We start from the raw sequence: 16,429 nt of genomic DNA, 5'->3' as shown, positions 1-16,429 counted from the left end.
AAAAGCCGCGTCTGCCTGAGGGGTCCAGACGAAAGTATCCGATTTTTTCATCAGAGCGTAGAGCGGCAAAGCCTTTTCTCCTAGCCTGCTTATGAACCGGTTTAGCGATGCCAAGCTTCCGGTAAATTTTTGCACATCTTTTAGTTCCCGCGGAACAGTCATTCTTTCTATCGCCCTGATTTTTACCGGATTCACCTCAATGCCCCGGCTTGACACGAGAAAGCCGAGCAGCTTACCGGCAGGGACACCGAAGGTGCATTTTGCCGGATTAAGTTTCATCCGGAACCTTCTTAAATTATCAAATGTTTGCCGGATATCGTCAATTAGGGTATCTTTTACCTTAGTTTTTATCACAATGTCATCTACATAGACTTGCACATTCTTTCCGATTTGATCAAACAATCATTTTTGCATACAGCGCTGGTATGTTGCACCATCGTTGCGCAAACCAAAAGGCATAGTGACATAGCAATAAGCCCCGTGCGGGGTAATGAACGCAGTTTTTATTTGATCTTCCTTTTTCAAGGGGATTTGGTGGAAACCGGAATACGCATCCAGAAAAGACAACAACTCACACCCAGCAGTTGAATCAATCACTTGATCGATCCGTGGCGGAGGGAAAGGATCTCTTGGGCAAGCCTTGTTGAGGTTGGTGTAGTCGATGCACATGCGCCACACCTTTGGAGCTTTTGCCTCCGGGTTCTCATCTTTTTCTTTTCGACCATTACCGGATTGGCCAGCCACTCAGGTGTGCGTGACTTCCACAATGAATCCGGCAACCAGCAGCTTTGTCACTTCTTCTCCGATAATCTTCCTCCTATCTTCGGCGAACCGGCGCAAAGGTTGTCGCACCGGCTTGGCATCCTTCCGGACGTTTAGAGAGTGCTCGGCCGGCTCCTCGGAACACCCACCAAGTCATCAGTAGACCAGGCAAAGATATTCCAATTCTCACGGAGGAAGCTAACGAGCGCGCTTTCCTATGCTTGATCGAGGCCGGCACCGATACGAACGGTGCGCTCTGGGTAAGCCGGATCCAGCACAATGTCCTTTGTTTCGTTTGTCGGCTTGAATGCCGGTGAGCCCAAGTCTCCACTCATTGCCGCTAAACTCAACTGTGAGGACTGAGCCAGCGCAACCGCAGTTTGCATCCTTCTCTTTTCCTCTGCGATCACCAGCGATTCCGCTAGGTTTGATCCGGCAGACGCTGTTTCCAGTGAGACTTTATAGTTTCCCACTACAGTTAAGGGTCCACGAGGTGCCGGCATCTTCATCTTGAGGTAAGCTGTGTGGGTCGAGGCCATGAAAGCTGCCAATGCTGGTCTCCCCAACAGTGCATGGTACGGGCTATCTAGGTCCACCACCTCGAACTCAATGTTTTCAACCCGGCAATTATCACGTCCTCCAAACGATACGTCCACCCGAACTTTTCCTACCGGTGCGCAAGATAGACCCGGAACGATTCCGTGGAACGTTGTACGAGTTGGCTGAAGCATGTTTTCTGTTATGCCCAGCGTATGCATGGTGTGTCGGTACATTATGTTTATGCTGCTCCCATTGTCTATCAACACTTTGCTGAATTTGACGCGAGTCGTTGGCCCTTTCATGATTGGGTCCACCACGAGAGCGTAACCTCCCGGATTTGGCATGATTTTGGGGTGATCCTTGAACGACCAGGTGATTTCCTGATCTGACCACGACGATGTACTTGGGAACCGCCGGCATCACGGCGTTTACTTCCATGGAGCGGCGATGCACACTTTGCCTGTCTGTTGGCTCAGTGACAAAGACAACACAGCACAAATGTGGGTCCTCGTAAACATTCCGGCCCAAAGGTGCCGGTGGAGGTGGTTGGCCGTGGTCCTCTCCCACCTGACTGACTTGCTGGTACTGCTGCCTGTTTGGCTAAGGCTGTACCGGTAAAGCATTTGCTCCAGTAAGTGGTGGTGGTGGCAGTAGTTGTTGCTGGCGCAACATATCTTGTGATGGTGGCAACATTGTGGAGCACCCTTGTGCTTGCGCGTCCTTTACTGCTCCCTTTTGCATCAAGTACTTGGTCCAAGAACAATCCTTCGTCAGGTGGTTTGACGGGTGAGCCGGGTTCGGCGTGTGCCATCGGCAAGGTTGATCCATGGCGGCTTCCATTGTGTATTTTACGGGTTCTTGCCAATTCTTTTTCTGGCCCCAGGGTTTCTTTTTGACCCATTGCCTCTTAGGACCCGCCCATGGCTGCGATCCGGTTTTCTGCCTTTGGCTGCCGCTGGCATCAGAGTTTTCTTGCACAGCAGCAACTTGCTGCGGAGCGTACCTTCGATCCGGGAAATCTTCCCTTCTTTTGTTGTTTCCGGTTGTCCCGGTACTATTCCTGGCGCTGCTGAGGCGGGTTTGACTGTTCCGGCTCAGCTTGCACCGCCGGTTGCATTGGGTCTCCCAACGCATAGTTATCCGCCACACGTATCATCTCCGCCAAAGTTGTTGGCATGTTTCGCTGCAGCTTTTGCCATAGAGGCGAACCTCGCCGGCATCCCTGGCTAAACCAAGCAATGGCTTGTGCTTCTATCACTCCTTCACAAGAGTTTCTAATGGAGTTCCACCGGGTCAGGTAATCCCGGTCCGTTTCCTGCGGGCGCTGCACGCACAAAGCGAGCTGCTGAGGCCTATTGGGAATTCGGTAGGTGCTGCTGAAGTTACTCACAAAGGCTTCCTCAAAGTCCAACCAGCCATTTATGCTTCCTGCCGGCAAGTTGTTCAACCAGATTCTTGCCGGTCCCACTAAAAACGTTGGCACAATTCTCACGGCCCAACGCCGGTTTCCTCCTCCGGCTACACATCCTCCGCCGCCAGCGACGTATACCGCGGTCACATAATCCGCGAGCCAATCTTCTGGCTTAGTGGTGCCATCATAAGTTTTGGTGCCACGGGGCAACTGGAAGTTGCGAACCGGTGGTTGCTCTTTCATGATCCTTGGGCCAAAACACATTGGACCCGGAGGACCCTCTGCTTCCATCATTTCAGACAGGTACACTCTATCCAGACGGTGCCTCGCATCCCGTTCTGGCAGATGTCTTTCTCCCACGCGCTCTCCCAAAGGATTTCGGTAAGCGGTGAATCTTGTCGAGTCAGCTTCATCGTAGCGTTCCGGTACCGCGGCCCTTGCCTGCCGGTACCTTGACGGAGGCATCTCCTCCTCATCATACGCTGCCCTTGCAGCTTGATAGTTTTGCCCGGTTTCATATCTACCGGCATGATTGTTTCTGGCATAGCCTCCTTTGGCGTAGCCTCGATCTGCCCCTTGGCTTTTTCTACCGGCATCGTGTTGCCCGGCTTGTTGTTTTCCAGGCAAGAACCGGATCGTACACGCTCATCCGTTGTGCGTTCATCTCTTTTTCTCTTCTTCCGTCCGGATGGGGGGACGAAGCCTGCCCATGGGACTTGCTTCCGGCATTCTTTGTTGAACGCGCGGATTTTGAGGCCGCGGCCTTGTTCGGCTTAGCCAGCCGCTCGACGATTCCGTCGCTCGATAGTTTCCAGCGAGCTCTCTAACACGCTCTTGTCGTTTTGCCAAAGCATCTCCGGAAAGCGATTCACATAGCTCTACTGCAGCTTTAGCAGCTTTTATAGTTTTATCCAGGCGACTCGTACTTAGGTTTTTCCACAATGCTAACGGATGCGAGAGGTACTTTTGCCGGCAAGAACTTCCTTGCGCAAATCCTGATCTAGATTACGAGCTTTAAGCCGGTTCTCCGGTATCCTAGCAGCATGAGCGCTAACAGAAGCAAAGCCATGGGCAGCGTTGTACTCATGTAGGGTTAGGTTCAGCTCGCGCTGCGCCCGGACGATGTCGGCGCCGTTCGCGAGCAGCTTTTTGCGTTGTGCCTCCAGCTCCGCCTGAGCCGCTGTCGGGTCGATGTTCTGCGCGATGGGCGTTGCCAGCACGTTCATCGCCGCTTGGAGTGGTGTTTCCGGTGGTGCGGAAGATGCTCCCGCAGCGCCAGCATCGCGCTCCAGCGGTGGCTTGGCCGCACGGGTCGAAGCCGCACGACCAACACCTTCATCCGCAGCCTCCTTGCCTGCACCAACCACGCCAGTCATCATTACCTCGACGCTGCCGGCGGCGCGGCCGGCACAGAGCCACCTTGGCGGGTCCGGTGCCACCAGCACCGGCGAGAGGCGCTGGCGCACGGGGACGGTGCCGAAGTAGACGCGGTGGCTGCCGAACTCGATGATGCGGCCGTTCTTGGGGAAGATGCCGCCGTTGGCGAAGCAGCCCGCGTTGTCGTTGATGAAGTCCATGGAGTAGAGGCGCTGAACGAGCGCAGACACTGTCCGCTCGCCGGCGAACTCGAGGATGCCCGCCCGAATATGAACTCCTGCAAGCGCCACTTCATGCCCCACGGTGGGCGCCAACTGTCGTCGTGGTGAACAGACAGATGCCATAGGATGGCTTAAGTTGGGGCCGAATGGACGCTAGAGGATTCGGGGGAGGGTTTGTGATTAGATGGGATGAACTTCCGGATGGTTTCCTCAAGAACTTAGCCAAGGCTAGAGGTTGAAGAAGAAAGACATAAGGAGAAACTCGCTCTAGATCATCTTCTTCATTGATCTCCACAGGTTACAGGTTTGTGCTTACAGGATTTCTCTCTCTGCTCTTCGCTCCCGAGTACGGGTGTGCCCCCTCTCCTTATATAGGGGAGAGGGTGGCTTACAGGGGAAGAAACCCTAATGGCATCTTTGACTAGACAAACTACTTTACAAAGTTACTTTAATCATAGATGACACCGGGGTCTTCTTTAAACAGGGAGGCTGACGTCCTCCGGCTTCTTTCATCGTCATCCTCCTCTTTATCGTCAGGCCTTCGTTTAAAGCTTCTTTGCTTAGCTCATATTTGTCCTCTAGCTCTGGAGAGAATCTTTGACCAGTCCTGCCGACATGCTTTTCTTTCCGGTATTCCGTGTCTTCTTACCGGTTCCGGTATACCCCTCTTGGGGATACCGGCTTAGCTTCACTTAGCCAAACTCTTATCTTTGTGCTCCGGTATGAACATTAAACCGGTATCTTGATGGCATAAGCCATCCGGTTTGGCATGCCTTTGGCATACCGGGGGTCATCCCCCCAACATTAGTCCCCGAAGTCGGTATAGTCCGGCGGATTCTATCCAACGAGACCATGCCAGGTTCTCACGTCTTTGGATACCGGTTTAAACCTATCCGGCGCTTAACTTAGATCCAGGCATCTTTGCCCGGACTCACGTTTTCTCTCTTTGCAAGGCATTTCCGGTATCTTATCCTCCGGCATCTTAGTCATTAAACACCTCCTCGGCGAAGTCGAGAATATCTCGGGCCCGCGCCTGTCAGTGACATGCGCACTGTGACTGCCGCGTCAGTGTCAGGGGTCACTTCCCTTCGGCTTCCGCGCGCGTATTAACTGCCCCACAGCGGATCCCAACCACCGTTTTGGATTCGTGTGCACCTCCCTGTGGCTTTCTGTTTTTGCGCGTGTATCGCTGCGCCACGCGGCGGCCCGTGGAGCGAACCGTCGCGGCCCGCGTACCGAACCGCCGCGGCCCGGCGGTTTTCTGTTTTCTGTTTTCTGTTTTTTTTCTTTTTCTTTTTTTTTGTTTTCTGTTTTCTTTTTCAGTGTTTCTTTTTTGTTCTCTCGTTTTTTTCTGTTTAAATTTTTTTTTCGAAAATTATCAAATTTGAAAAATGTTCAAGTATGATAAAATTTGAATAAATTTTGAAATTTGAACAAATTTTTAATCTTGAACGAATTTTGAAATTTGAACAAATTTTAAATTTGAACGATTTTTAAATTTGAACATATTTTTCATCTTGAACGAATTTTCAAATTTTGGAAGAATTTTGAAATTTGAACAAATTTAAAATTTTGAACGAATTTTTAATTCTGAACAATTTTTGAACTATGGAGGATTTCCAAATTTTGAACGAATTTAAAATCAAACGCAAAAAGAAAACAGAAATGAAAAGCAAAACATTACTGGGCCGGCCCACAGGCTGGGGAGGGTGTGCGGTGGGTGCACCGCACCGACCAGGTCGGTGTATATCACCCCCCCCCCCCTGCACCCTGCGGCCCAGGCATGGCCCCAGCGTGCCTGCCGGGCCGTTTTGGCGATCGGGCCGGCAGGGAAAAAGCCTTGTGAGCGGCAGAACCGTTCCTCCGGAGTCCGGTCCTCCCTCGTCCGACGTGCAGCCCACCTCTAAAACGTCGGTTTCTTGTTTCAAGAAAAAAATCGGCCGACTACTCTCTCGAGTTCCGACCGACCGGCCATGTCGCCCCCGCGGCCGCAGCCGGCGGCGGCGAGCCTGAGCGGCTTCCTCAACGCACACTTCACCTCCTCGGAGGACCTCCCCGCCGCGCCGGCCCTCTCCGAGCTCCTGCGCCGCGAGTGCGAGGGGCTCGAGGCGTCCGTCCGCCGCCTCGAGGCGCAGCTCGCGTCCTCGTCCGCCTCCTGGCTCGCCCGCTCCGGCGAGGCCCGCTCGGGCCTCCGCCGCATCCGCTCCCGAGGTCCGCTTACCGAAACCCTAGGATTTTACTTACCCCCTATCCCAACTCCTCTATTTGTCTGTCTGCTTTCCGTCTACCGCGGATTTGGCTCCGGGTCTCAACTCTCAACGGGGTTCCTTGTTCGTAGGAGAAGACATGGCTGCCAGGGACGAGGGGGAGGCGGCCGCTCCGGGCGTGGAGCTGCCGGCGATCGTGCGGGAGATCCAGCGGATTGACACCATTCGGCTCTACGCGGGTGAGATTTTGTTTTTCTCTCAGTGCCATGCTCTCTCCGAACTGTAAAGTTGCCCAATCATGGACTAGTCGTGATCTTATATTTCGGAATAAGAATTCTAGATACATAGCGTTTCAGAAATCAGCTGGTGTGGGAAAATTTAAGTAGAGTGTTAGCGGGTTTACCTGTCAAATTTAGCTCTGAATCTAGTCTTTTAGCCACTTATGCTTGATTGGATCACGAGAGGAGATAATACTCTGTAGTTTCCATATCGAAGAATAGACCTTGCAATATGGTTTGCTCGTACTTTATTTTTGGTAGAAAGGTTTGCTCATACTCTGTTTTTGATAGAAAGGTTTGCTCATACTTTATTTTTGATAAGGTTTGCTCACAATTTACGCTACTTGTATTGAGCAAAAGTAATGCATTAAGTCCAACCAGATGTTGTAATCTAGGACTGACCATGTGAACCGAGGGGACAAGTCATGTAACCCTTTTGTTCAGTTGAGAAAATCTGCGCCAAATAAACTAGCATCAGCTTGTTTCGCAGATAATTAAACTGAACATACCAGTTAAGTTTTAAAATGCCTAAAATTCGGTGTGATCATTTACCTTCCTGCAATGTGCATGACCACAGGTAGTTCATCCTTCTTTGTTGCAAAAAGGATAATCTGTTTGGTGCGGTACATAATTCCTGTTTGTATTACTGTATCTCCTTTATGTCCTCCCATTATGATGTAGGAATTTATAGTGCTCTCTATAACTTTGCTATGCTGACATTCCAGAAGCTACTCTACAGTTGGAAGCTTTGGTTGGTAACCTAGAAGATGCAACATTTTCCATCGTTAGACAGGCCTCGAAGTTGAACCTGTCATCAGTACTTCGACGGGCATCAAACGTAAGAGCCTTTTACTTCCCTTTCTCCTTTGTTGTTCTGAACGCAGCGAACTATAGGTTAGGCTGATATAGGTTCTCTCAGCAGTAAGGTACATCAAGTTTAACTCTTTATTTTCTCAAATATAGGGCATGGAGCAGAAGCAAGAAAAGTTGCTCCGGGCTGTTGACGCTGTGAGAGACATTGAGCGAGAATTGGTAAAGATCAGCTTAAGTAAGCCACAGTGGACAAGCCTTATAGTGGCTGTTGATTCTAGAGTGGACAAAACTCTAGCCATTTTGAGGCCTCAGGCACTTACAGACTATCGTGCTCTACTTGCTGCATTAGGCTGGCCACCTTCCTTGTCTTCACCGGACATGGAGAAGGATAAGTACTCCCAAGTTCCAAATCCCCTTGTCTTAATGAACGAGGCAAATAAGGAGAAGTATTCTGAAAGCTTTTTAGCATTGTGTGCTCTGCAACATGTGCAAGCCAACCGTGAAGTGCGGCAGTGCAAAATGCCAGCGGCAACTCCTGGCCTGTCAGATTCGAAGTACTTTGATAAAACTGCATGCTTTGATAATGGACTTTGGGCAATTGATGAATTGGTTCACCCTATTGTATCCAGGATGGAGTATCATTTTTCTAAATGGTCTGAACAGCCAGAGTTCATATTTGCTCTTGTTTACAAGATAGCAAAGGATTTCATGGATGGAGTGGATGATATATTGCAGCCTTTGATTGACCAAGCAAGGCTTGTGGGCTTAAGTGCCAAAGAATCTTGGGTAACTGGAATGGTAAAAGTACTTCTAGGATACCTTGAGACGCAAATCTTCCCAGCCCTTGTTACCTCTTATCATAGAAGTGATGACAAACTTGAAGTGCATTCATCTTGGCTGCATTTGAATGACCAGATGATTGCTTTTGATAAAAGAATGCAGCTCCTTGCAGATTCAGGAATTCAGAAAATTGCATTTATTTCTGAAGGGCTCTCTAGGTCATTATCTGTCTTTTCAATATACACTGGACATTCTGATTGGCTTCAGATATGGGCTGATATAGAGGTTAATTCTGCACAGGATAAGCTCAAATCTGAAATGGAAAATGAGACAAGTTGGTTATATTCTATTAATCCTCAGGATGAGCTTGGTGACCAGGAAAGCACTACTAAATTTCTTCTTTCTACAAGAGAAGACTACAAAGCTCCACCTGTTTCTGAATTTGTTGTCAAAAGTGCATTGACGATGATTGATAGAAGTCAAGCTCTGCCAAATAAAGGGATGAAGATCCAGTATACCAGATCCACTTCAGTCCAGTTCTTGAATGACTTCTTCGTTGTCTTGCATGAGCGATGTGAGGCATTGCAATTGTCAAATACAGCTTTGGAAGATGAGTCTTTATTGAGAGCTTCCTATGCAATTAATGCTGCTAGATATTGCGAATGTGTTCTTCGGGAATGGGATGAAGATACCACTTTCTTGGACATGGCTGGGCATAGGAATGGAAACAAAGAACAGATTCACAAGCGCAGTTCCCAGCATCGATGTTCTTTCTTTGCAGATGAAATTGCCTTCTTGGTTAAACTAGGGACCAATTTTCTGGAACAAATCATGTCCTCCATCCTGATTGAGTTTGAAGATCTATCCTGGGACTATGTACAGAACATTGGATCTTCAAATGAACAGAACCAATCAGATGATCAGGTTCTTGATGAAGAAAACCTAGAGGTGTCACCTGGATTTGTTGCCAGTCTAGACGTTCTGAGAGAGCGAATCACGAAACTGAAGATATACCTCAACTCGAAGGATTTCCTTGATATATGGAGGAGTATAGCAGAAGGTCTCGACTACTTCATTTACAGCAGCATACGGTGGGGTGAAGTGAAGTTCTCTGGCCCAGGAGTCATTCAGCTAAGAGTCGATACGAAAGCCCTTCTTCGCATCTTTAGGCCCTACTGCTCGAGACCTGAAGCCTTTTTTCCATTTGTAACCGACTCTCTGAAGCTGCTTAGCATGAGAGAAACAGATGTGCAGTACTTTCTAGAAGCACTTAAGAACGGCAAGGACAACGACAATTGCATGGGGCGACGTGGATTGCACCATGTAGATGCTAGCCAAGCTGTGAAAGTCTTGAGAAGCAAGAAGATTGGACGATAACCTTTGTCAGTATAATGTGATGCTGAAACCTGAAGTTGACCAGAAGCTGATTTTTTGCCATGGTGATGGAGACTGGCGTCTTATTTCCAGGAAGCACAAAGTGAACTCAGAAAGCTTGGTGCCTGACTGACTGACTATCCCCTCTTGCTATGAAAAAGTTGTAGTCAACTGAAGGCTGAAACTTTGCTTGTATAGCACGATGCTCAAACCTGTAATTGACCAGAAGCTGATCTTTTGCCATGGTGATGGAGAACGATGTCTTGTTTCCAGGAAGAACAATGTGAACTCAAAAAGCTTGGTGACTAACTACCTCTTGCTGCCAAAAAGATGTAGAACTAAAGGAAACTGCACTTGGCAGTGTGCGTTTCAGGATTAACAGTCCTGCTTCCTGCTTTCTAGAATTATTCAGGAAACTTGGTAAATTTCAATTGTTGACGAAACAGGCAAGTATCCTACTTGCTACAGATTGACATCTGGAATGGACAAAATGCACCATCCTCTGATGTATCCTACCCTGACTGACTTGATCATAGTCAATCTAAGCACCCCCTATCCGTGGTGCACGCAAACAAATTGACTATTCAAAATGCTTACATCACTGCTGGAGATGCCGTCAGCTTATTTTTTCTCTGGTAGCCCAGAGTCAGAATCTTGTGGAACTAATCTGTTGGCTGTTGCCTCGTGAATTAAGCCAACGAGATCAGGGCCAGATCAAATCATTACCCTTTTTTTATTGCCGCGCTGATTTTCATTTTGTTGTGTTGTGTAGACCGGTTCAACTGCTTGCGTCTGCCTGTTGCGACTCCTAGATAGCATATACAATTGTACATTCGTCTTCAGGTTCCTCGTCTTGGCATTTAGATTAAAAAAATGTTGATCTAGAAAAAAAATTGATTTTTTTTTTTAACATGACCTCCATAGGCCAGGTCCGGGTTCCAACTATCAACTCCGTTCGTCAGCTTTTCTCCTGTTCCTAACCTTCTCTTATCAACTTCCCATCAAAACAGGCTGTATTGCAAAGCTTCCATGCCAATCGGTTCGAATATATTGAGAAATCCACTAAAGATATTCAGAAAAAGAACCAAGTCTGTTAGAGCATCTCCACTCGTTGGCGCTCCCCACGGCGAAATCCGGACGAAACAACCGCCGGATTGGACGAAATTAAGTCGTGGGGAGGAGCGTATTTCCAGTCGTCCATCCGGAGTTTGGCGGACATAGTTTCAATTCAAACAAAGCCTTGTCCCGCGCTACAAGTACGGCATGTTGATCGGCAAAATGAGCAAAAGGATCAGCCACACATTGGTGATCGGAGGGAAATTACACGGAAACAGGCTCATCGGCAGTCCCGGCCGGCACGACGGTGTCCGACGGACCAGTTTCCTCACACGCCGTGGCCGAAGCGGCTGCGGCAGTCGACGACGAAGCAGCGGCAGTGGACGTCGAAGCGGCGAGCGTCGACGAGGTAGACGGTGAGGAAGCCGAGGTAGGAGCCGGCGGAGACGACGAAGGACTGTCCGGAGCGGCTCGGAGGATGTCGCTGCGGTGGCCCTGGTACCAATTCCTCGTCTCCTCGTCCATCAGTTCCATGTTGCCGCCGCCCATCGGGAACGCCAAGTCCGTGTTCCTCTTCTTCGCCGCCGCCGTCGTGTTCGAGCGAGGCGATCCGGACGCTTTGGTTGGCGATCATCTCCCGCCACCTGCCGTCGAACTTGTCGTTCCTCCCGTCGGCGTGCGACCTCAAGTCGGCCCGAGCACTTGTCGATCGACGCTCGCATCCCGTCGGCGGGATTGCCCGTCTTTTTGAGCTCTTTGAGCTTCTTCTGGCCGAGTTCAGGGCGCCCTTCCGCCGCGCCAGCCGCCGGAGCGTCGGGGTTGTACTGCTCGGTCTTTCTCCGAGAGGGTCGTGCGGGTTTCCTTCCACTTCTCGCAGTGCTCGAGGCGGGCGTAGACGTTGAGGAACTTGAACTGCAGGCCGGTGTCGTCCGGGTACATGTCCAAAGCACGGCGCAGCTGGGGAAAAAGAGCACGGCGATACGGGTCAGCTCACGACGATGTACGTCGGTGATTCAGGGTCGACGGAGCATACCTTTTGCTCCAAGTCGTGGCCGCAGATCGGCAATTTTTCGATCTCCTCCTGTATGCCGTGCCATTTGTTGCACGCCGTCTGCATGATACCCCAATGGGTGGCCATTGCCTTATCTCCCCGGTACACGTTCATGTTCGTCTTGTTGAAGTAGGGATCGACGAGTTTGCGTTCCTCGTACGCCTGCTTCACTCGAAGCCAATATGTGTCAAACGACTGATTGGCCCCGTTTATGCCGTTCATGGACACGGTCATCCAAGCTTCGACGAGGCACTCCTCTTCCTTCGGCATTCATTTGATACGCGGTTCGGCAGGCGGCGAGTCCTTCTTCCTCTTCTTCTTCCCCTTCGACAGGTTGGCGTCGGCGACCTCGTCTTGAGTTGCTTGTTCTTCTTCTTCTTTTTCTTCTTCTTCTTCTTCTTCTTCTTCTTCTTCTTCTTCTTCTTCTTCTTCTTCTTCTTCTTCTTCGGCTTCTTCTTCTTCTTCTTCTTCTTCTTCTTCTTCTTCTTCTTCTTCTTCTTCTTCTTCTTCTTCTTCTTCTTCTTCTTCTTCGGCTTCTTCTTCTTCTTCTTCTTCTTCGGCTTCTTCTTCGACGGCTTGGCTTCCGTCGGCCACATCCTCCACATACTCGTTGCGCGCCGCGATAGCTGCCGTCGCCCTCGCCTCCTCTTGCGTGAAGAACCCCGGGCTCGCAGCGGCGGCGGCCATGAAGAACCCCGGGGCCGCAGCGGCGGCGGAGCCGGAGGTGATCATCTCGTGGATCTCCTCGTCGTTCGGCGCGGCACCGAACGGGAGCGGCCCTCGTCGCAGGGCCGGCGAGGTGCCCTCGTACTGGTTCCCGCTGCCGACGGCGAACTCGGGCGGCGATGGCGTGAACCTGGACGGTTGGATGTACGTGCCCTCTTGGAACATGGCACTCGACGTCGGCGAGTAGAACGAAGGGGAGAAAGACGACGGGGAACTGCTTGTACCTTGCGTCGGCCATTGGCCGTGGAACATGGCGCCGCCGCCGCCGCTTATGGCCATGCTGATCTTCCTCGCTTGTTCGTCCTGGGCCGCCGCCGCCGCCCTCTTGGCGGCGGCTTTTTTCACCCTCTCCACCCTGCCGCTTGTTTCCACCTCGCGCCGTTTCTCGTCCGCCGCCCACTCTGCGTTCGTCATGCCCGGCGGCCGCTCCTTCTTCGCCCGCGGCTTCCTCGTCGTCGCCTTCGGCAGCATTCTGGTGGACGAGAAGAGTAGGAGGAGAGCGGTGGTGGACGAGAAGACGCCGCCGGGAAGTGGAACTGGAAGACGAGGAGAATGGACAAATTCGGCGGGAGAGAATGGGGATATGCAAGCAAATTGGAGGGAATGGAGATATGCAAGCAAATTGGAGGGAAAATCGGCAGGATTTGGTTTTCCTGTCGCCGACTTCGCGGGTCCACACGACGTTTCGCGCCAAAATCTTTCATCCGGAGTCCCCGAGCGCGCCCCGGGGGACCGGGAATGGCGTGGGCTCGCCGGATGGATGAAGGGCCAAATCCGGACGAAAACGAGAAACCGGGACGCGACTGGGCCGATTTAAGCCGTCCGGATGGAAAAAACGTCGCTGGGGGGCCTCGTCGGGGAGACGAGTGGAGATGCTCTTATTTGCTCCTATTGCTCTCCCCGATATCCCCAAACATACATGGCAACTTCACGTTCAAAAACCTTCTATCATGTCTTCTTCAGAGAAAGGCACGTAGTTCTCCCATCTGTCCTTGCAGATCCACACTCAACCGTCTCCTGAAGCTCAGCTGCAATCTATTTTCAGCCATCACAACATAGACACAGCTTGATCACGCAGCTTTCAAAAAATACACGGACTTTATCTTTTGTTTTTTGTTTTGGCGGGGATGGAGCAACACAATGCATCACCCGAGAAGTCACTTCTCCTATCACTCTGTCTTTCAGATACAGCTGTCTAACATGTGTAGGTGCTGATCTGTCAGGATAAAAGAAAAAAAAGAGATATGTTCAATGTGTGTGAGAGCTATACGAGCAAGCCATTGACCGTATCCAGATGGCAATTTGTTTGAGTAGATTGCATATAGTACAGTTGCCGATTCGTCATCAGAAGATAGTTGTTATAAAATTGATGAAGACTAAAAATTGCAGATTCCTCGTCCTTGACTTTTCGATCGTACAAACATGTTGATCTGCAAGATAAACGAGCAAAATAAATGTGTTCAATGTGTGTCTGAGCTGTACGAGCAAGGCATTGACGGCAGGTGTCCAAATGGCAATTGCTTGGAGCAGACATTGTGGAACACTGCATGACTGGATGCGATATCCAAATCCGGTACAACCCCTATATACAATCCTAGTCCGGTCCAACACCTGCTTTCTTTGGATTTTTATACTGTAGCAAAACTTGATCTATCTAATCTCCAGATTCTAGTTCACTGGATCGACGAACCCATTACACATGTAATTAACGAATCAAGTAGATGATTAATCTAGGCAACTAATGAAGAAGATCGATCTAACATGCTATGCTATCCTGTGTGACGCCTATGGTCTCTGTGCACCGGCGTGGCCGATCTCGCCGCCGCCGACGACGACGACTTGGTGGTGTTCTCCTTCAGTAGCTGCTCGAGGCAGGGGAGGACTTCGGCCATGGTTGGTCGGCTCCTGCCGTCGTTGTTGAGGCACCGGAGCGCGAGCGCCGCCACGTCCTGCGCTTGCTTCTTGTTGTACTGGCCGCCGAGCCTGGTGTCCATGACCCGGATGACCTTCCTCTTGTCCCCGACCAGCATCGGCCTCGCCCAGTCCACCAGCAGCTCCGCCGCCAGCCCGCGAGACTCGTCCAGGGCTCTCTTTCCTGTCATGAGCTCCAGCAGCACCACCCCGAACCCGTACACGTCGCTCTTGGCCGAGAGGTGGCCCGTGGCCACGTACTCCGGCGCGGCGTACCCGCGCGTCCCCACGACGCGGGTGGAGACGTGGGTCTTGCCGCCGGTGGGCCCGGCCCTGGCGAGCCCGAAGTCGGAGAGCTTGGCGCGGTGGTCGGTGTCGAGGAGGACGTTGGAGGACTTGAGGTCCCGGAAGATGACGTCGCGGGAGTGCAGGAAGGCGAGCCCTCGAGCGACGTCGGCGGCGACGACGACGCGCGTGGCCCACGGCAGCGGCGGCTGGTTGCCGCTGCCGCGGCGGAAGAGGTGGTTCTCGAGGCTGCCGCGGAGCATGTACTCGTAGACGAGCAGCTTGTTGCTGTCGGAGTCGGAGCAGTAGCCGACGAGCTTGACGAGGTTGTCGTGGTGGAGCTCCCCGAGGAAGGTCACCTCCGTGAGCCACTCCCGGTGGCCCTGGTAGCTCTCCTTCTTGAGCTTCTTGATGGCGACCATCATGGCGTTGGTGGCGCCGGGCCTGGCCGGGGCGAGGGTGACCTCGTCGATCCACCCCTTGTACACGCACCCGAACCCGCCTTCCCCCAGGTAGGCGCTGGAGCCGAAGTTCTTGGTCGCCGCGCGGAGGTCGCTCGTGCTGAACGACTTGAGTGCAGTGGCCGTCGCCGGAGGCGCCGCCGCGGGCGCGTGCTCGTCGGTGGCTTTCTTCCGGCCGTCTGAGGAGCTGCTGCTCCCTTGCGTCGCCTTGGAGTTGGATGTGCTGCTTCCCGGGATCACCTCTGAAATCATCAAGACATGTTGTTAGTACAAGAATCTCCTGATGCTCATAATTCTCAGGACAAAATCTGAGAGAGGAATTTCGGCTTACTCGATGCGAAGGGAGTGGATGCATTGGCGCACTTGGCAGAGCCGCCCATACAGTTCCCCATAGCTGAAGCTTTGTCTCCCGAGCTTGATTATCAGCCCGATCGATCTCCGAACGACCACCACGAACTATCTGCTGCGAGCTCCAACCCAAACGGAGTGATTCAGTAGAGTGCCGCCGTACAGCTCTGACGAAAAGGAGAGTATAAAGGCGAGAGCGAAGCATCCAGGCAAGGCTGGTGCTCAAAATTCAATAGAAATAGATAGTGATGTGACGGACGGATGGTTCGACCAATCACTACGTTGACAGACGACTACATGTACGTCCCATTCACACCTGGTTCATTTGCTAGTCAAGCTCAGGCCGAATACAGTACTTCCAGCCGCTTAATTAAAACGTGTAGGATATACGAAATGGTTTCCCTCTGCTGAAACCACCTCCGTATTTCGCTGTCGAGAACTTGCAGATTGGATTTGTTTAAGCTAGAACTGGTAGGTTCCTGGGAGGAGCTTAATAGGGGAAGAAGAAGAAGAAGAAGAAATGAGCATCATGCGACAGATTAACGGACTTCCACAACGGTAAGCAAGTCGCTGCATTTTGCAGACTCTGCCCTACACTTTTCCTTCACTTTTGTTTTGTTTTTTGAGACTTCAGCCACCGAAGTGTGAGGCGGGTAAGACCGCAGCTGCCACATCAGCTTTGCCTATCAGAAGATCGCTGCTGGTTTTGATACTTTGGAAACCGGTAGCGGTAGATATGCTCAATTCAAATAGCAACCATTTGGTAAGACACACCTCATCCTTGCTAGTATTATACAGTATATAGTATATTTGGATATCCAATCCTAA

At 51.2% G+C, this 16,429-nt stretch overlaps 2 protein-coding genes across 2 annotated transcripts; one reads left to right on the top strand and one right to left on the bottom strand.

Moving 5' to 3' along the window:
• Positions 1-6,284: 6,284 nt before the first annotated feature.
• Positions 6,285-9,766, top strand: LOC124673225 (RINT1-like protein MAG2L). Its single transcript, XM_047209346.1, has 4 exons — positions 6,285-6,522; positions 6,650-6,757; positions 7,522-7,634; positions 7,760-9,766. Exons 1-4 carry the CDS (start codon positions 6,285-6,287, stop codon positions 9,764-9,766), a joined length of 2,466 nt encoding a protein of 821 aa, XP_047065302.1.
• Positions 9,767-14,247: 4,481 nt separating this feature from the next.
• Positions 14,248-15,645, bottom strand: LOC124676824 (probable serine/threonine-protein kinase PBL4). The gene is made up of 2 exons (XM_047212848.1): positions 15,585-15,645; positions 14,248-15,495 (listed from the first exon to the last, which is right to left on the bottom strand). The coding sequence occupies exons 1-2, from the start codon at positions 15,643-15,645 to the stop codon at positions 14,366-14,368; spliced, it is 1,191 nt and encodes a 396-aa protein (XP_047068804.1). The 3' UTR covers positions 14,248-14,365.
• Between the last annotated feature and the right edge of the window lie 784 nt (positions 15,646-16,429).

Source organism: Lolium rigidum, chromosome 7, assembly GCF_022539505.1.
Source record: "Lolium rigidum isolate FL_2022 chromosome 7, APGP_CSIRO_Lrig_0.1, whole genome shotgun sequence".
Lineage (NCBI taxonomy): Eukaryota > Viridiplantae > Streptophyta > Magnoliopsida > Poales > Poaceae > Lolium > Lolium rigidum.
The sequence above is the reverse complement of the archived record's forward strand: the minus strand, read 5'-3'. Positions and strand labels throughout refer to the sequence as shown.